Genomic DNA, 22556 nt, shown 5'->3' on the forward strand with positions numbered 1-22556 from the left:
ACTAAGATTATTGAACTTAATGAAATCTGGCTATCAGAATCAGATATGATAACTGGGATCAAGTGTCACGGGTATACTAATTTTAGGACTGACAGAAGTAGGAGAGAAGGCAAAAGTACTACTAATGATATCAGACAACTTAAGTCCATTTAGGATAGAAATGCAAGGAAATAATTTCCCATGTAGTGGTGAGTTTGATGCTATCCAGTGTGAAGTGAAGGCTAACAAAAAGAAATATATGGTAGGGTGTTGCTACACACCTGGCAGCTCAGTTGCAGGGGACAAAGAAATGCATCACCAATTTAGCCTTAAGGAATAATCATTATGGGAAATTTTAATTATCCAAACCTTGATTGGGTAGAAGAGAAAACTAATGATAAGAATGAAGAGGAATTTATTGATTTGTTGTGAGATAACTTTCTCAAGCAGAATGTGAAAGAAGGAACTCGAGGTCAAAGAGTGTTAGACTTGTTCATGGCATCAGAAGGGGTCTCTGTTAAAAATATGACTATTTTACCACCAGTTGGTGACAGTGATCATGTTATACTTTCTTGGGACGTATCTAATTATATTGATTTTCTCATTAGAACGGTTACATGCTGAATTATAAAGCTGGAAATTACAAACAACTTAGAAGAATACTATCTTTGGTCCCCTGGCATCAGTTACTGAATGGGAAATATGTCAGATGCATGGGTATCTTTGAAACTTAAATGAGGCAGTATTTGAATGTATCCCTAGTGTTCAAAGAATAAATAGGTTGGGAGTGAAATGGATGTGCAAGAGATCCACAACAACATGATGATGTGGAAAGAATATTGTGTTAATAGCGAGAGAGGTTATGAAATATATAAAGCTCAGGAACAGAAAAGTAATGAGTATAATGTGAAAAGCTAAATTGGAGTATGAAAAGAAATTGGCTGTGCATGCAAAAGGCAATGTAAAAGAATTTTGTCCTTATACCACAAGCAAAAGAAGGAATGAATGTGGAAGAATAACTTTATTGAATGCAGATGGTACTTGAATATCAGAAGTTAATGAGTGCTTACTTTGTTAAGATATATCAACCAGGTGTATGTAACATGGTGCACTGTACTACATTGGATGAAGAATTAGAGCAGTATGAAAACGACACAAATATCAGGAGATAGTATATGGTGGGTATGAATCAAACTGATTTAAAATGACCAGTAGTGTACCTCAGGATTCAGTCCTTGGGCAATTGTTGTTCACTCTATACATTAAGGACATTAGGAAGAATCTAACTGGATATGTGCAATTATTTTCTGCAAAGATAGGCAGGGCAATCAGGGAATGCTATATCCAGCACTTGCAAAATCATTTGAATAGGCTGGAAATTTGGGCAAACGAAAATGACTTTCAGTTTAATGTTAATAAGTATAAAGTTTAGCTTGATGAGATTTCCGGTGGCATATTATGTAGCTGGGTTTTGCTACAAGAAACTGATGAAGCTAGGGATCATGGCATAATGGTGAATAGGAATACGAATTTCAAAGGTCACATAGCAAAAGTTGCAAATACAACTCAGAGGATATTGCGATGTTGAAGCAGACTTTGACATGTAAGGATAAGGAAATGACTTTTTATAATCCCTTAATATGACCACAAATGGATTATTGTGCATAGATTTTATCTCCTGGGTTCCAAGGGGATACAAAGAAGTGTTTATATTATGAGAACAGATTGCAAGTATGTGAATTACAGTCTCTGGGCGATATGATAGAGGTCTGTAAACTTTTGAATGGGTGTTAGAGGATATCATCTGATGAATTTTTTTGTTATATAGAAAGTGGGGAGAGAACACAGAGGCATCCATGGAAGTTTGTTTGCAGTTAAGATAGGGCTAGGTTTTTTCCTCACAGAGCAGTGAGTGGGTGATATAGTTTGCCTTTAGGGGTAGTGAGTGCATCTAGTGTGAACAAATTTAAGAGAAGGTATGATAGCTGGTTTTGGTGATTTATGATGGACTCATCAAGGGCTCCCTTGATGATGGACTCCCTGGTTTTGGCGATTTATGATGGAGTCATCAAGGACTTCCTTGATGAGTCCTTCACTCCCTGGTGGTCTCAGATAATAATAATAATAATAATGAAATGGGAATAGCAACTGATACAAAGGACTTTGTGGAGTTGTTCAATGAAACACTTAATTGGGGTATTTCATCCTGGCGAAGTAGGTTTTAATACTAGAGGAATAGAGCAGGTTTGAGTTTTAGAAGTTCAATAAGAGAATGTGTTTCAAATAATGAGTACTCTGAATATCAATAAAGCAACAGGACTGGATGGAAATTCGCCATGGGTTTTGAGACAATTTGCTAAAGAACTAGCAGATCCATTTACCTGGCTTTTCAATAAAAATTTTGCAATTGGAAATGTGCCCGAGGAATGGAAGGAGGGTAAGATGGTACCATTGCATAAAGATGGTGGTGGTGGAAGACTATAATTGTCAAACTAGTGACCAGTTTGTGTTTCATCAGTAGTTGTTAAGATCTTGGAGAAATTAGTGAGGGACCATATAGAGCATTGGCCAGATGATGGTAATGTTATCTGCGAGAGTCAACATGGATTTGTTAAGTGTGTGCTCTTTGTTTAGTAATATTATTGCTTTTTATAATAAAGTGACAAGGGCGGTTGATGAGTGAAAGCCATATTTGACCACTTTTTTTTTTTTTTTTTAATTTTAAAAAGGCATTTGTCAAAGGTACAACATGATATGCTGATATTTAAGTTGCAGTACATGTGTTTAGATGTCAGGTTAGTGAACTGGGTTCTGGATTGGCTATCTGATTTGTGTATGAGGGAGCAGTATTATGGAGGCAGTAGGTTAAAAGTGGGTTCCATAGGGCTCAGTATTACTGCGTGTATCATTTAACTTTTATATCAATGACACTGTCAGTGGATTGCATATGGATATAAAGTTGTTTGCCGATGATGAGAATCTGGGAAGGGTTATTAATAATAGTGCAGATGTGGTAGCCTTGCAAGAGTATTTGAATAAATTGGACAGATGGATAAATGAATGGGGATTTCGATTTAATGCAGCAAAATGTAAAGTCTTGAAGTTTGGGATACATCAGTGTTGTGATTAAGTTGTTGGAGAAGCTTGTGAGAACTAGGATCCAGAGTTGGGTTGACAACAATGGTATAATATTTGATGGACAGCATGGATTTGCTAAAAGGAGGTCATGTTTTAGTAATCTACTTACTTATTACAATAAAGTGACTGCTTCCTTGGACAGAGGAGAAGGATACACAGTAATATACTTGGATTTCGCAAAAGCTTTTGATAGGGCACCTCGTGATAAGTTGTGTATGGGTGTGCGATATCCAGGAAAAGGAAAGTCACTAGTGGAGTGCCTCAGGGGTCTGTTTTAGGGCCATTACTATTTAACTTGTAATTAATGATATTGGCAAAGATTTGGATGGAGATATTCAGTTGTTTGCAGATGGTGCAAAGTTGGGACCATAAAGAGTAGTGAAGATGTTGTGGCCTTGCAAGAAGACTTGAATAAATTGAGTGATTGGGCAAGCAAATGTGAATATGAGTTAAATATTGCAAAATGTAAGGTTTTAAACTTTGGAAAACAAAGATGGGATGCAGAATTTATGCTTGGTGAGAATATATTGTTGGAGGTAGAGGAAATAAGAGATCTGGGGGTGATAGTGGATAAGGATCTAAAATTTAGGGGACACATCGCCAAAATTTTGAAGACAACACAAAGACTTCTGGAAATGATGCGGAGGACACTGACGTGTAGAAGTAGGGAGATTCTTGTTCCATTGTATATAAAGCTTTGATTAGGCCACACATGGACTATTGTGCCTAGATTTGGTCACCGGGTTTTCAGAAGGATGAAGAGATGTTGGAAAGGGTCCAAAGGTGACTGACTAAGGTAGTTTCTGCCCTTTGGAATGTTGAGTATGAGGAAAGATTGTGAAGAAGTAATTTGCAGAGTCTGGTGGAGAGAAGGAAGAGGGGAGATATGATAGAAACCTACAAGTTGGTAAGGGGTTGTTATAAGATCAATGGTGGAGAAGTTCTACAGAGAATAGTGGGAGATCAGGGGAGAACCAGAGGTCATCCCTGGAAACTGTATAAAGAGGGTGTGAGTTGGGGAGTGAGAGGCAGGTTTTTTTTGTGCAGAGTTGTGAATGATTGGAATGCCTTGCCTGAGAGTGTGGTGTCTGCAAGGATTTTGATTGTGTTTAAGATACGGTATGATGAGATGTGTGTGTGATAAAAGGACCTCCCAGATGAGTCTTTGACTCTATGAGGTCTTTTGTAATAATAATAATAATAATAATAATAATAATAATAATAATAATAATAATAATAATCGATGGGAGGATGCATACTATGTTGGAGGAACTCTACCAGAGGGAGTGGAAGAAGCAAAGGATCTTGGGGTGATGATTGATAGAGCTCTCAAATTCAGGGAACATATTGCAAAGATAGTGAAGGTAACCCAGAGGATTTCTGCAATACTGAGAAGGAAATTGACTGCAGAGATAAGAATTGTCATTCCATTGTATAAAGCCCTGGTTAGATCACATCTGAACTATTGTGCTCAAATTTGGTCCCTGGGATTTGAAGATGATAAATTAACTGTGGAAAGGATACAGATGCAAATAACAAAGATGGTTTCAGGACTGTACAGTGTTATTTATGAGAATTGGCTAAAGGAATGTGGACTGCAGAGTTCGGTAGATAGAAAATGGAGAGGTGATATGATTGAGACTTTTAAACTGTTGAAAGGTATTTACAAGGTTGACACTGGGGAGTTCTTTCGCTTGGTGGAACAGCAGGAAGGAGTGATGAAAAGAGGCCATTCCTGGAAGTTACCAAAGGAAGCTGTGAGAAAAAAGGTGAAGAGTGGTTTCTTTGCATGGAGAGATGATTGAACCGTGGAATGCATTGCCTGAAAGTGTTGAGAGTATGACTGGATAATGGGTTTAATGATTTGTATGATAGATTTTGTGCATTCTAGATGGTCCTCCTGTGATGAGGTTTGTGACTCTGTGGAGACCCGAATCATAATAATACATTATTGTTTTCCACATGGTTACTTTTATAATGTTCATGACTCCTAATTATTTACCATTATAATTTTTAGTCATACTTCATTATTTCTGCTGCTAAATTTTCCAGTTGAAGCTTATGAGTTATAGAAAAAACTTGTTGATCTGTACAGCTAGGAAAACTGTACCAGTATCATAGTTAATGCTGCCATTACCTCCTTGATTGGAGATACAATCAAGGAGGTAATTACTTATTCTGTGGCATTATTGTGCATATTATTCTTATTACGTATATTAAGAAAAAAAGTGTTCAGCATTTGGTGCTGAATTTTAATCTAAAATTATCATAATAGTATTTGAATATAAATAATATAAATAAATAAACTTTGTTATCACACACACACACACACACACACACACACACACACACACACACACACACACACACACACACACACACACACACACACACACACAGAGTATCTTAGTATCTCCATAGTGTCTGAAATGCATTGCAACATACCTTCACACACACACCATTACTGATGCAGTACTGATCCACATAAGCCAATAACTCTTAAAAAAATAAATTCAAAATAAATAAATAAATAAAAACTCCTCATTTTCTAAACATTTTGTTTGCCTTTGTAAAAGTTGAAAACATTTATTTTTATTTAAAAAATAATCCTGGTTATCACAGTTGAATTAACTGTGAATATTTTCTCTGTTATACAGTTCCCCTAACCACAGTTATTAACAAAGACTGTTGGACTGACTGGATGAACAATACTTCTCCATACCACAGAGATGGAGATTTTGAGATTATTGCTGAATTACGTTTTAGATATGACTTTTGTCCACATCCAGTAGAGATAGAATGTCGAAATGCAGATAGTAAGTTAAGATTCCTATTGCTCATTACAAGAAATATTGATAACATTGAAAGAATCTATTTTTATCAAATGATATGTATCTGTTCACTAAAAAGTATATCCACCTTGTATGAAAATATTTTATTATGTTAAATGTTCCCAGTTTGTCCTTGAGATTTTATTATTATTATTATTTTAATATATGACACCTCTAGGGAGTCCAAAGACTCATTGAGGGAGGGCACCAACTACACAGCTCTCCATTTCCAACAACTACTTTCATCATCTACACTGACGCCATCTACCGCTGACCACCACCACTAGTATTTTCACAGACAATCACAAACATCCATACCCATGCCGGGATTCGAACCTGCAGCCTTCTGGCTAGAGAACAGATACGCTAACCTCTCAGCCAACCAGGCCGGCAATTTTATGAATGTGTGCATGCTATTATAATTGTGATTATTATTATCATTAGTTTTCATGGAATGAAAGTGAAAGAATCAGAGGTGTGTCAGGTGTTTGGGTTCAGTGGCAGCTCGTCCATAAGGGCTGCATTGAATGCAGTCCTGCAGTCCTTATGGAAAAGCTGCCACTGATTGGGTTAGATGTTAACAGTGGCATTTCTAGAGCTTTTGCCACCCTGGGTGGTCCATGGGTTTAACTCGCTTCTTGATACACATCCAAAATATTACTAAAAGTCAAAACGCCGTATAGAGTAAGGTTCAAAATGCCACTCGGGGTGGACTGCCTATCCCCCCCCCCCCCAGCTACGTCTCTGGATGTTAATAAGGCTGCGAGAATGGATGACATATCACCAATCTGTATAACTGCAGTTGTAGTTAAGGTGTTGGAGAGATTGGTTAGGAATAGAATATAAGATTAGGTTCATGGATATAGTATCCTTTATAATAGCCTGCATGGATCTGTAAAAGGTATGTCTTGTTTTAGCAATTTACTTTCATTTTATGATAAGGTAACAAGTGTGCTATATAATGGAGAATCATGTACAGTGATATTCTTGGACTTTGCAAAAGTATTTTAGATTACCACTTGAGAAATTTTTGAACAAGCTGAAGAAGATGGAAACAGATAGTATATTGGTTTGATGAATTGGCAATTCCCTACATGCACAATACCAGCAAGTTGTGTATGATAGAGCAGTTTCTCAGAAAAGGAGAGTAATGAGTAGCATGCCCCAGGGTTCTGTTCTTGGGCTTCTGCTGTTTAGCCAGTTTGTAAATGATATATCTTATGGTCTGAGTGGGGATCTTCAGCTGTTTTTTAATGATGCAAAGTGTAGGTGAATTGTAAGTAGCACTAAAAGTTAAAGATGCAAAGAAATTATATGATTGTTATTATTATTAATATCTTACCTCTCTGAAGTCAGAGAATCATCATGGAAGGCACACAGTATCACACACAAAGCTCACTCATCCAACTACTCCTTAAACTGATTCAATGTGTATACATACATTCACAACACACTTAGGCAATGCATTCCACCCACTAAACTTTTATGCTCGCACATTTTATTGTTATTATTAGTGCTTTTTGCTCAAATGAATCAATAAATGGAAATCATTGCAATGGGTAGTAATAAGCCTATTACTTCTGAACAACATTCAGAGGTAATAACGAGTGGACTCCCTAGGTAATTCTGACCATAATCTAGTGCTCATCTACTCATCCATGTAACAATGCTTACACAGCCATTCCCATACAAGAGTAGTTTGGCATTATACCAATGCCAAGTAGGACAATGGGACTCCTGTTACTTCTATGCCTTATTACCATGTTTGGATTATTGTTTCCGACCTTCAAACCCAAACATATGAACGACATGTATCACCGAAGTAATCCTTACTGCCATGGAAACATACATTGGGATTGGATAACATACTTATGAGTTGGATCAGTGGCTGACTGTCAGATTGGTAACAGAAAGTACTACATGGGAGTGCAGTATCCCAAAACAGGAAGATCACTAGTGATGTATGGAAGACATCAGTTTTGAGATCATTATTGTTCAATTTGTATGTTAATAATATTGGGATGGGTTTAACTAGTGATATGCAGCTGTTTGCAGATGATGCAAATTTGGGGAGACCAATGCAGAGTCAAGTGCATGTTATGGCTTTACAAGAGGACTTCAACAGATTGTATGAATGGGCAGCTAAGTGTAACTATCAGTTCAATTTTGCAAAGTGTAAGGTTTTGAGATTTAGTAAGCAACAGTAGGATGCAAAGTATACTCTTGGTGGGGAAACTTTAAAGGAAATACAGGAGATGAAAGATCAAAGAGTGATGGTGAATAAGGAACTGAAATTCAAGGGCCATATTGCACAACTAGTGAAAATGTGACATCAGATAATGGTAATGAATCAGAGGACCCTGACATGCAGAAATTGAGCGGCTATGATGTTATTGTATAAGGCCTTGATCAGGACTCATATGGATTGTTGTGCACAGAGTTGGTTACCTAGTTTTCATAGTGATGAGAGTATGCTGGAAAGCACCCTGAGAAGATTCACAAAAGTGGTCAGTGGTGTTTGCATTGAGGATTATGAGAACAGATTGAGAGAATGTAAGTTACAGAGCCTTGTGAATAAGAGGAAGAGGGGGGGGGAATATGATTGAGACATAAAAACTAGTCAGGGGTTGTTATCAGGCTGACATGGAAAACGTTTTCGTAGAATGGGTGAGGGGAGCAGACCAAGACGCCATCACTGGAAACTGTATAAGGAGAGTGTCAGGAAAGGAGTGAGGAGGGGTTTCTTTGCATAGAGAGTGGGTGGTGAGTGGAATGCATTGCTTGAGTGTGTTGTGAATGTAGACACATTGAATCAAATTAAGACATGGTTTGATGAGCATTATGTGCAATAGTGTACCTTCCACGATGATCCTCTGACTCCATGGAGATTATATAATAATAATAATTTCCCACACATTCTAAACTGCTATTCCCTAACTAAATCCTGGTTTCTCCAAAAGGAGTGCCAAGGCTGTACAAATAAAAAATCAAGCTAAAAAAATCAGGCCTCCATGTAGTCAAAAGACTCATCGTGGGAGGTCCTTTCCAAGAACATAATGTCTGTCAAGACTCATCGAGGGGAGGTCCCCCCCCTAAGAAACACAAAGTCTATCATACCACTCCTTAAACTCATTGATTTTTCTGGCTCTCACCACTCCATCAGGCAATGCATTCCACGGTTCAACCACCCTCCATTCAAAGAAACCACTCCTCACCCTCTTGCTCACAGTTTTCTTTCATAACTTCAAGAGATGGCCTCTTATCATCACTCCTTCCCGCTGTTCAACCAAGTGAAAGAACTCCCCAGTGTCAACCCTATAACCACCTCTCAACAGTTTAAACATCTCAATCATATCACCTCTTCTTCTTCTATCCACCAAACTCTGCAGTCCACATTCCCTCAGCCGATCCTCAAAACTATCCTTGTACAGTCCTGAAACCATCTTTGTCATCCGTCTTTGTACTATTTCCACAGTTAATTTATCCCCTTCAAATCCTGGGGACGAAATCTGAGAACAATAGTCTAAGCATGGTCTGATCAGAGGCTTATACAATGGAATGATAACTCTTTTATCTCTGCAGGTCAGTGTCCTTCTCATAATTGCAGCAATCCTCTGTGTTACCTTCACCACCTTTGCAATATGTCCCCTAAATTTCAGGTTTCTATCAATCATCAACCCCAGATCTCTTATCTCCCCTACTTTTTCCAGTATAACTCCTCCCACAGAGTATGCAGCATCCCATCGATGTTTCCCAAACCTCAAGACCTTACATTTTGCTGCATTAAACTGATAAAGCCATTCATTTGCCCATTTATCTAGGTTATTCAAATCCTCTTGCTGGGCTACCCCATCTGCACTATTACTAATAACCCTTCCCAGCTTCGCATCATACACAAACAACTGAATATCCCCTTGTAATCCACTGGCAATGTCATTGATATAAAGGTTAAACAATATAGGTCCTGGTACCTGTGGTAAATTTAAACAATATAGGTTAAACAATATAGGTCACCGTGAGATCCCACTTATAACCCTCTGCCTCCTTGAAATTGCTCCACCATACACAACTCTCTGATACCTATCAAATAGCCAATCCTGAATCCAGTTGACCAATCTGATATCCAGACCCATGTGCTGCAACTTAAATATCAGCTTATCATGTGGCACCCTGTCAAATGCCTTTGCCAAATCCAAGAAAATGGCAGTATATGATTTTCCCTCATCTAATGTTCCTATAACTTTATTATAAAAGGCTAGCATATTGAAACAAGAGCACCCTTTCACAAATCCATCTTAACTCTCACAGATAACCTTACCCTCATCTGCCCAATTCTGTATACGGTCCCTCACTACTTTCTCCAAGATCTTAACAACTACTGATGACACACAAACTGGCCTATAATTAGACACTTCCAGTCTGTTACCACCCTTATGCAATGGCACTATGTTATCTTCCTTCCATTCCCTGGGCACCTTTCCCGCAGTCAGACTTTCATTGAAAAGCCAGATTAAAGGCACTGTCACTTCCCTAGCACATTCTCTCAAAACTTGTGGTGAAATACAATCCAGTCCCAAAGCTTTAATGACATCTAGAGTACTCAGTATCTGAAACACACTCTCCTCCTGTACCTCTAAACCTCGAACCTGCCCTATCCCTTTAGCATTAAAACTGACTCTCCTCCAGATTAAAATACTCCAATAAAGTGTTCATTGAACAATTCCACTATGTCCTCTGCATCAGTCTCTCAATTCCCATATTTATCCTGCAATATCATTCTTCAACAGTCATTGCTCCTCCTACTGGCCACATAGCTAAAAAATTCTCTAGGATTTTCTTTGGATCTTAGGGCCAATCTCCTCTCATATTCCAGTTTCACTTTCCTTACCACACTAGTCACTCTTCTGGCTTGTGTCTTATATTCTTCATGCAATTTCTCTTCACCTTTCTCCTTATATCTCTTCCATAGTCTCTTTTTCACATGCAATTCCTGTTTAATATTGTTTGTCATCCACTTTACTCCAAATTGCGCCCTCTTCTTTACTCGTGGTATACAACTTACCATTGCTGATAACAAATATTCTTTCACAATTTCCCATGCACTGGTGATATCCCTGCCTTCCAATTCCTCCCTCCATGAAACTTCGCGAAGTTGACGTCTAAGAATATTATAATCACCTGCCTTATAATTCCACATAAGTTCCCGTCTCTTTGATACTCCTGCATGTCTATTCATTTTCCAAGTCAAAACCATATGGTCACTCTCTCCAACTGGTGGGAGAGACGTCAACTCAATTATTATCAACTCTTCTGATGCTATAACCAAATCCAAAATTTTTGAACCTCTTGTTCCCTCTGTTACATGTTGCCTAAGACATTTGTACCTCAAGAATTCTAGAAATTCCATTCCCCTATTGCTACATGCATCTTCCTCTCTCCAATTTATACTGCTGTAGTTAAAATCTCCCATAACAATCATTCTTCTTGCACTTGCCAAACTTAACTGTCTAAGCATATCCTGGTCCCCATTCTCTGTGCTCCTGGGTCTGTAGCAACACCCCACTAAATATTCTGTCTTGCCTACCTCTACCTCACACCACATGCTCTCAAAATCATTGATCCCACTTCCTACCAAAGCCTCCACTCTTAGAGGACATAGGTCTTCACTTATCATAAGCAGTATCCCACCACCACGCTTTCCTCTCCTATCCTGCTGAAAAATGCTGTGTCCAGCGACTTCTATTCCTTTTATGATATCCTCTTCTGTCAATCACGTCTCAGTGATCCCAATAATTTTTGGCCAGGCTGATGCTATCTGCTCAACCAATTCCTCACCCTTATTCCGAATACTCCTGGCATTAGTATAAAGCATATAAATGCCGTTGTTTCTGTTCCCAGCATTATCCCCTCTAGACGCCACTGGGCTCAGTGTTATCTGATGTCGTCTCCCTTCTCCCACGTATCCATTCCCACAAGAGGCCACCACTGCTATCATCCTCCCTGGGACACACTGAGTCGTTAAGAACAGCAATCTCTCCAGATGCCTACGTCCTTCCTCATTCAAATGTAAGCAGTCTCTCGCATACAATTCCTCTCTTACCTCAAACACACTCCAAGCATCCACATATACCAGTCCGCTCTTGTCACACATTCTAGCTATTATCTCATTCAATATTACTGGTATTCTGCTCAGCTTGTCATTATCATACCTAAGCAACAAGCACACTATTTTTCCTTTCTCTGTCTTCTTCCGTACAGCCTCAAACAAAAACTCATATCTCTCGCTGCCTGACTTACATTACCACTCAAGTCATTTGTTCCTACCATCACAATCATCTCATCCACCCTTTCACCTCTCTTAATTGCCATAGCCACTCAATGGATCATTGAGTCCCTATACATCATACCTCTTATCTCTTACTCTCTCCTACTGTTATCATTCTCTCCTCTTCTTTCATTCCCATAGGTCCCTCTCATTCCCTCATCTTTACTGCTGTTCTCTCTTCTAGCATTCCCATACCTCTCTCTACTACTATTTCAATTCTCACCTCTTCTAGCACTTCCATACATCTCTCTCGTTCCCTCTCTCCAACTGTTTCCATTTTCTCCACTTCTACCATTTCCATACCTCTCTCTCATTCCATCTCTCCTACTGTTTCCATTCTCTCCTCTTCTAGCACTTCCATATCTCTCTCTCATTCCGTCTCTCCTACTGTTTCCATCCTCTCATCTGCTAGCATTTCCATACCTCTCTCTCTCTCATTCCCTTCTTCTATTGTTTCCATTCTCTCCTCTTCTAGCACCCCCATACCTCTCACTCATTCCCTCTCTTCTGCTCTTTCCTTTCTTTCCTCTTCTAGCACTCCCATACATCTCTCTCGTTCCCTCTCTCCTACTGTTTCCATTTTCTCCACTTCTAGCATTCCCATACCTCTCTCTCATTCCATCTCTCCTACTGTTTCCATCCTCTTGTCTACTAGCATTCCCACACACCTTTCTCTCTCTCTCATTCCCTTCTTCTATTGTTTCCATTCTCTCCTCTTCTAGCACCCCATACCTCTCACTCATTCCCTCTCTTCTGCTCTTTCCTTTCTTTCCTCTTCTAGCACTCCCATACATCTCTCTCGTTCCCTCTCTCCTGCTGTTTCCATTTTCTCCACTTCTAGCATTCCCATACCTCTCTCTCATTCCATCTCTCCTACTGTTTCCATCCTCTTGTCTGCTAGCATTCCCATACCTCTTTCTCTCTCTCTCATGCCCTTCTTCTATTGTTTCCATTCTCTCCTCTTCTAGCACCCCCATACCTCTCACTCATTCCCTCTCTTCTGCTCTTTCCTTTCTCTCCTCTTCTAACATTCCCAAAATTCTCTCTCTCTCCCCTACTCTGATTCGCCTTGCATTTATCTCTTCCATTCTCCTAATCTTATCTTTCATACTTCTACTTTCATTCACAAGACATTCCACCTCCTCTTTCAGCTCATCTATCTCTCTCTGCAGGTGAGTCACTCTTAATCTAAATTCACTCTCCAAAAACAAAACCATCTCCTAGACTTTCACAGTCACTCACGCCTTCCACACTATCAACTATTATTTTCTCATTCATATATATATTTTTTTCATTTCTCCTATCACACTACTTGTCTTCCTACATTCATTCCCCGTTCATGGATCAACAAGGTCGGATATTGATATTTGTAATGCACTTATTTCCTCCCACTGCCTGCATTTTGCGCACATACACTCTCCGCGCTTGTTAACAAGCCACATATCCAATTCCCGAGACGCTTACATGCTGCAAGTACTGCATGACACAAAGTCCCTTATGATATTGCTTATAATAGAGTTCTTAAATGGGGGAAGACTTGGCGAAATTCCACTGGCGGCTGCAGCTGAATCCACCTTCATTCCTTAGTCAATTCTATATTCTCATATATTATCAATTACATTCATTTTTTTTTTATTAATATACAAGTATTACATCGAGAATTTAGATACTTGTTAAATCTGAGTGAAAGGCAATACATTATAAATTTTCTTTCATTCAGGATTTAACAACATAATTCCTCTGCTACTGTTGCATCCCTATTTACGATTTTTATGCCTTTTATTTATTCCTACAATTGAAACTGTACTTATCTTTATCCAAACTCTTCTATGTACGAGATATCACTCAAATACAAATACTTAAGCTTTTCTCCCCTTAGTGTCCCTAATATTTATATTATACTACGCCTTTCAGGACATTTAGTTTAAGATATATAATTCATAAACAAGGAACAATTACCAAAATATGTCTGGGTGTAAACTAATATGCAGTCATGACCCTTATCTCGTAACTTAACAAAATAATCCCCCCCGCGTGATTAGGTTTGTACATTTTTCAAGTGGTGCATTGGGCAGCAAATTTCAGACTACTCTAATTTCAACGAATAAAAGTTTATTAAAATCTTAAACATGGTACAATTCAATATTCTATTATATAAAATCACTTCAATACTAAGAAAAATAATTACAAATTAACATTAGCAACATACAAGTATTAGGCTAAGATCCTATATGGGATTTGCGATCATGCCGCCAACAGATTCTATGCTTACAACAAAATCTATATAATCCCAGAACAAATTAACAGTTTAGTTAACCCTAAGCTAGTCTGAATTCTCTATAGTACAGTATTACCATGGACATATGTTATCAGATTACTCTAATTAACTTACTAAAACAATATAGGTCAAGCTATCCTTTCGCTGTGCTAACACATACCTTTGACCCCTAAAACTCTCATATACAAATACAATACACATACATAAATCCCCAGGCACATGAATACTTATTAAATAATATCATCAAGCTTACTCTCATTCTATCTGATATATACTAAAGTCCTAGCTTAATTCTTCTTAAATTTCTTCAACTGTCCAAAAATTGAATAATGATTACAAATACATATGATTTCAATTAACACTAGATTTTTACAGTACCTCTTTTGACTTGGGTTTTCTACACTAGTTTCTACCTCTTTTTGATTGTACCTTTCTAGAACGAACACTTCTATGATCTATCACTCCTAAGTTCTTTAAGTTCTTTTGGCATTAAACAGGGCTCTCGCGATCTTTACTTTTCGTGCTTGAAATATGGACACACATAGGATCATCTAAATTTACGGCTGCTTTACTCACCACGTTCGAACTGACTTCTTAACGGATTTCTTTCTCTCATTACGAATACTGGATGTTGAAACACATAGACAATATCTTCCTTCTTTTAACATACGGCGATCCTCATTTCTTGCAATAGAAACACAGAATCGAAATCCCGTGCACTTTGTTTCCTTGTTGTGTTGGACGGAGATAACTCCTAAGCCGTCGCTCAGGAAACCCGTGAAACCTATACAAAACTTTAGAGGAATCAAAAAGCAGCCTTGTGGGGGCGGGTTCCTAATCCTTTTATAAGTGGCCCCTAACGGCACTTTCTTCAATTTCTTTTCTTCCCCCCCTTACTGTAGTCGATTTCACTCACCAATTAGAGTGGCATTTTTCTGCCAAAACATGCTGCTATCCATGTGCACGCAACTGACATGTGACTAAGTCTCACTTCGGGAATTGACCTTGACCACTAGTCTTTTGTTTACGCTAGCCTCTATGTCATATATACAAAATTAATCCCCTTTCCAAAATTTTCTAAGAATTTACTTGAATAATTTAATCTCTAGCCTCTCACATACAAATTCTTATGACTAATCTTCTTTGTCATACTTAACCTATTTTTTTCATATCATACTGTAATAAAATTCCCTTTTTTTATTATTTAATTAAATAATAAAAGCTATAATTTCAGCTATAATTTTCACTTGGATGCAAGCATCATTTTCTTTCTTTAAATTTATGTATTAGCTACTTATACAGGGTTTTTATCTTTTTCTCTTGTTACACCATGATAACTGAAATTTTCACATTCTTGGTTTATCAGGGTGTAACACTACTATCAGCACCACTACCCGTCCATTCTTGTCATTCTATCCATGCAAAAACACTGTAGTCTTTCATTTCTATTCCCATTAGGATACCATCTTCATTTCATTTAACCATGTTTGACTTAGTACAATTATTTTGGGACATATGTACGCTATCAATGAAACTATTTATTCTCCCTTATTTCTGTTATTTCTTGAATTTGTAAAACACAGCATTTTAATTTGACATCTATAACCAGTTCTGCCGAAGACATTGATTGTAATTTTCCCTTCACACCTGCACTTCCCCAGTCACTTTTATCACTGTTTACCACACATATCTACTCAGTCTCAACTTCCTGTCCATATCCTGATCTCTTCCATCTGTATCTTATTCATCCTAATACATACATTCATTACTACTTGCAACATCCACTCTCCCTATGCCATATATCCCTAGTCATCCAGTCTTCCCCTGTTTTCCCTCTTCTTTTTGCCTTCTCTTTCTTTTCTGTACCTCTATACTGTTCTGTCACTTCACCTATTACTTTAGATTTCCTGCTTGAATCACACACTGCACTTCAGTCTAGCAAACAGTAACTCCATTTCATGCACTTCAAAGCCATTCGAATACAATCTGTCACTTCTGTATAATTTCATTCTTCACTCAATTCCGTTCTTCTCATACATTCCGCTTATCCAGAAACTGCACTCCCTTCTCACACAGCTCTGTATCATACCATTAATCATTCTGGCTTTCCATCTCAACTCATCATCACAGTAACTACTTCTCAATAGGAAGGTGAATATCAGAAGATATTCACCTTCCTGATATTCTCCTTGTGTCCATGTAAATCGTTACTTCCCACAACTACCACTAATTCTCTTACTTGTTTCCTTCTCATATCCATAGCATGAATTATCTTGCTCATTCCTTCTCCTGGATATCAGTCCTTATCATCATCATCATCATCATCATACGTATCAAGGATTTAGGCCTAGCATAGCCTATTCTGGCCTTAGAAGTCATCGTTGAATCGTTTAAGAGGACGCCCTGGTTTTCTTTTTCCTAATGGCTTGTACTTTAAGGCTTGTTTTGGTAATCTTTCTGTTTTCATTCTTTAAATGTGTTCCATCCATATATGTTAATAATTTTTAATTTTTTCTATTACTGGTTCTTGGTTTAATTCTTTCATAATATCTTTTGTTTCTTTTGTGATCAAATAGGGTATACTTTGCAGTTTTTCTCATAAACTTCATTTCTGCTGTTGTTAATCTTTGTTTGTCTTTTTGTTTTATTATCCAGATTTTGCTTCCATACATTAAGACCAGTAGGGCTAATGTATTGTATATTTTTAGCCTGGTTTGTTTTTGAACTAGGTTTGGTTTAAATATAGATTTAATTACACCTGTTATTTTTAAATATTTTGCAATTTTTACGTTTATATCTTTTTCATTTTCATATGTGATTATACATCCTAGGTAGTTAAATGAATTCACCTGTTCTAAGATCTTGTTATATATTACTATTTTAGTTCTTGCTGGATCTTGTGCTTTAAAGGCCATGGTTTTTGATTTTTCCATTGGTATTATCATACCATAATCTTTGGATATCTCATTTAGATTTAAAATAGCTTTCTGTAAGTTATCTTCAGAATTTGTAATTATTATTTGGTCGTCGGCAAAGAGGAGAGTGTTTAAGTTAACTGTAGGTGAAAGTTTAATTCCTTGATGTAAATTTTTACTCCATTTTATTATTATTTCATAAAAAATAAATCAGCTAACGCCTTTTTATTCCTGTGTACGGGGGTTTCGTGAGGCCATTTTAGTCCTATCTAACTTTTGGAGATTGAGTGGGCAGTTCAATCTCCACTGGTACCAATCAGAGATAGATGGCCCAAGGCTATCACTAATTAAGCGGTTCACAGTGAAGAGAGACGGCTCAAATGTGCCACCATCTCGTGGTCCCTAACCCTAACACAATATATTTAATGTCTGAAATAATGTGGGTTCTATGGGCGATTTTCTTGAGTTTACGGGACGAAAAACCCGAGTTTCTGGGAGGAAAAACCTGCTTGCCCATGCCAGAGATTGACTAACTCGGGAACCGGTCGAAAAAAGGCTTAGAAAAATTTCCTCTAGTCACCGACTAGACTCGAAACTCGAAGTCTTCCTTCGTGCGGCCAAGCGCTGTGGTGTGCAAATGCCACATCCACTGAGCTGCACAGGCTCTTATTATTTCATTTAAGTATATATTAAAAAGAGTTGCTGAGAGGGGATATCCCTGTTGGACCCCTTGGTTTATCTCTCTTGTATATGATAGCTCGTGATTTAATCTTATTTGAATTTGATTATTTTCATATATACTTGTGATAACTTTCAGGATATTATTTGGTATTTGTCTTTCTTTTAATATGTTAAATAATATGTTTCTTTTAGCTTTGTCAAATGCTTTTTCAAAGTCAATAAATGCAATGTGTGTTTTGAAATTATATTCTCTTCTTTTCTCTATTATTAATTTTAGGAAAAAGGCTGGGTCTATATATGATTATATGATCATCCTTTTCTAAATCCATTCTATACTTCTAGAATAAAGTTTTCGGAATATTTCATTAGTTTGTTATTTAAGATTCTGCTATATATTTTGTAACAGGAATTTAGTATACTGATACCTCTATAGTTTTTAGGGTCATCTTTTATTACCTTTCTTAAAGATAGAAATCACAATTGCTTTTTTCCATTCTATTGGAGGATACCAGTTGAGTAAATTTTATTTAAAAATAATAAGAGTCTTTCTTTGAATCTTGTTCCTGCGTATTTGTATAGTTCTGAACCTAGCTTATCTTCTCCAGGTGATTTTCCGTTTCTTGTTTCTTTCAGGCTGATTTCTAATTCTGCTTCAATTATTTCCTTTTCATTTTCGTTAGTTGTTTGCCAGTTGTCTTTATTAAAATATTTGTCTGTCCACAGTTCTGTGTAGTAATTTAGAAATTCTTCTAATTTCAATTCGGTGTTTAATTTTATGTTTTCTTTGGTATCTGCATTTAAGTGTTTCAAAATCTTATATACATTGGGTCTTATTTTATATTATTATTATTCAGGCCTCCATGGAGTCAAAATACTTATCGTGGGAGGTCCTTCCTAAGAACATAAAGTCTGTCAAGACTCATCGAGGGGAGGTTCCCCCTAAGAAACACAAAGTCTATCATACCACTCCTTAAACTCATTGACCATTCTTGCCCTCACCACTGTATCAGGCAATGCATTCCACGGCTCAACCACCATCCATGCAAAGAAACCACTCCTCACCCTCTTGCTCACAGTTTCCTTTTGTAACTTCCAGGGATGGCCTCTTGTCATCACTCATTCCCGCTGTTCAACCAAGTGAAAGAACTCCCCGGTGTCAACCCTGTAACCACCTCTCAACAGTTTAAAAGTCTCAATCATATCATCTCTCCTTCTTCTATCTGCCAAACTCTGCAGTCCACATTCCCTCAGCATATTCTCATAATTATCCTTGTACATAACTCTCATAACTATCCGTCTTTGTATCTTTTCCACAGTTAATTTATCCCCTTCAAATCCTGGGGACCAAATCTGAGAACAATAATCCAAGTGTGGTCTGATCAGAGACTTATACAATGGAATGATAACCCTTTTATGTCTGCAGGTCAGTGTCCTTCTCATAATTGCAGCAATCCTCTGTGTTACCTTCACCACCTTTGCAATATGTCCCCTAAACTTCAGGTTTCTATCAATCATCAACCCCAGATCTCTTGTCTCCCCAACTTCCTGCGGTATAACTCCTCCCATAAACTATGCAGCATCCCATCGATGTTTCCCAAACCTCAAGACCTTACATTTTGCTGCATTAAACTGAAATCCCCATTCATTTGCCCATCTATCTAGCTTATTCAAATCCTCTTGCAGGGCTACCACATCTGCACTATTACTAATAATCCTTCCCAGCTTCGCATCATCTGCAAACAACTGAATATCCTCTTGCAATCCACTGCCAGTGTCATTGATATAAAGGTTAAACAATATAGGTCCTAGTACTGAGCCCTGTGGACCCCACTTGTAACCTTCTGTCTCATTGAAACTGCTCCACCATACACAACTCTCTGATACCTATCAGATAGCCAATCCTGAATCATGAATATAAATTATGTTCTAAATTAGAAACAAATTTATTCCATGATTCTCTATTTCTTTTTCTGACTTCTCTTTTAGCTATGGCTCTTATTCTTTTATATTCTATTTCATCTTCTAGTCTTTTACTGCTTAATCATTTGTGATAGGCTTCTTTTTTCTTTTTGATTATTTCTTTCATTGTATCATCCCAGATATTCAGTTTATTTTCTTTTATTGAATTTTTTGGTCTTTCCTAAGCTTTCATTTGCTGCATTTAGTATTGTTTTTATATTAAGCCATTCTATTTCTATTTCTTCATTTTGTTTTATTTTATCTAGATATTGGTTAATTATTTGTTCATATAGCCATTGTACATTTGTGTCATTCAATAGTCCAGTTTTATAAACAAATGTTTAAATTTTTCTTTCTGATCTTGTTACTTGTAGCCATTTAGGTGGTAATCTTAATTTTATTTTTACAAGGAAGTGGTCACTGCTTATTTCATATCCTCTGTGAACTCTAACATCTAGTGAAAATTTTGATGTCTTTTCATTTAATATGAAGTAATCTAATATTGATTTCCATCCTCTTGCTGCCCAGGTATATTTATGTATATCTTTATGTTTATAGAAGGAATTCATTATTTTTAGGTTATTATAAACTACAAAGTCAATCAAATTTTTACCATTTCTGTTTAGAGTGTGTTCTCCATGTATTCCTATATTATTATTAGTTTTTGTGTTTCCAATTCTTGCATTTAAGTCTCCTGCTAAAATTATGTAATCATTTTTATTTATTTTATTATGTATGTTTTGTAGCTGATTATAAAAATCAATATTATCCTATTCTCTTCCTTCTTCTGAGGCATATAAACCAGTTATTGTTAGCCTCTATCTATTTTTATTCTAGCTTCTATTATTCTTTCATTCCATAATTTATAATGTTTTAACTGTTTTGAACGGGAGTTATGAATCCAAATCATGACTCCTGCTTGTGCTCTTTGGTCTCTGTCGACTCCACTGTATATCATATTAAAATTTTCAGTTCTCATAGTTCCTTTTAATTTCTTTTTTGTTTCAGTGATTAATTACTAACTAATTACTAACTTAATAACTAATTCTCTTACTTGTTTCGTTCTCATATCCATAACATGAATTATCTTGCTCATTCCTTCTCCTGGATATCAGTCCTTATTATTATTATTAATATTATTCAGGTCTCCATGGAGACAAAAGACTCATCGTGGGAGGTCCTTTCTAGGACACAAAGTCTATCATACCACTCCTTGAACTCATTTACTGTTTTTGCTCTCACCAATTTATCAGGCAATGCATTCATTCCATGGTTCAACCGCCCACCATGCAAAGAAACCACTCCTCGCCCTTTTGCACACAGCTTCCTTTTGTAACTTCCAGGGATGGTCCCTTGTCATCTCCCTCCTGCTGCTTCACCAAGCAAAAGAACTCCTCAGTGTCAATACTGTAACTACCTCCCAACAGTTTAAAAGTCTCAATCATATCACATCTCCTTCTTCTATCTACCAAACTCTTCAGTACACATTCCCTCAACCAATCCTAATAACTAACATTGTACAGTCCTGAAACCATATTTGTTATCTGCCTCTGTACCCTTTCCACAGTTAATTTAGCCTCTTTATATCCTGTGGACCAAATTTGAGAACCATAGTCTGAGTGTGATCAGATCAGGACTTTATACAATAGAATGGCAACTCTTTTATCTCTGCAGGTCAGCATCCTTCTCCATATTGTAGCTATCATCTGGGTTGCCTTCACCACCTTTGTAAAGAAACCTGAAATTCCCTGAATTTCAGGTTTCTATCAATCATCACCCCAGATCTTTTGCCTCCCCTACTTCCTCGAGTATAGTTCCTTGAACAGAGTATGCAGCCTCTCATCGATGTATCCGAAACTTCAAGACTTTACATTTTGCTGTATTAAACTGACTAAAGCAATATTACTAAAGCAAGACCACCCCTTAACAAATTCATGTTGATTGTCACAGATAATATCATCCTCATCTGCCTAACGCTGTATGTGGTCCCTCACTAATTTCTCCAAGAACTTAGCAACTACTGATGGAACACAAACTGGCATATAATTAGACACTTCCACTCTGCTACTGCCCTTATGCAATGGCACTATCTTTCCTTCCTTTCATTCCTAGGTTACCTCTCCCATAGCCAGACTTTCATTGAAAGCCAGGTCAACAGAGCTGTCAGTTCTTTAGCACACATTCTCTCAAAACCAGTGGAGAAATACCATCTGGTCCCACAGCTTTATTGACATCCAGAATACTCAGTACCTGGAACTCACTCTCCTCTTGCAATCTAAACCTTGAACCTGACTTATCCCTCAAGTATTAGAACTTACTTCTCCAGGATGAAATATTCCAATAAAGCATTCTTTGAACAACTTCACTATATCTTCTGTAACAACCAATCTATTACCATTTTTATCCCACGATGTCATTCTTCCAGAATCATTTCTCATCCTACCGGCCAC

At 37.4% G+C, this 22556-nt stretch overlaps 1 protein-coding gene across 4 annotated transcripts in view; it reads left to right on the forward strand.

The window, feature by feature from the left end:
• LOC150094462 (hemocytin-like) overlaps positions 1-22556 on the forward strand; it is a 2636009-nt gene that overhangs the window by 1237127 nt on the left and 1376326 nt on the right. For all 4 annotated transcript variants that reach the window (XM_090412206.1, XM_090412207.1, XM_090412208.1 and 1 more), the window contains one exon: positions 5775-5933. In XM_090412206.1, coding sequence (XP_090268332.1) covers positions 5775-5933 — 159 coding nt within the window. The remainder of the gene's footprint in view (positions 1-5774; positions 5934-22556) is intronic.

The sequence above is a fragment of the Typopeltis vanoorti genome, chromosome 22 (assembly GCF_054136105.1).
Source record: "Typopeltis vanoorti isolate ZY-2024b chromosome 22, IOZ_Tvanoo_1.0, whole genome shotgun sequence".
NCBI classification, from domain to species: domain Eukaryota; kingdom Metazoa; phylum Arthropoda; class Arachnida; order Uropygi; family Thelyphonidae; genus Typopeltis; species Typopeltis vanoorti.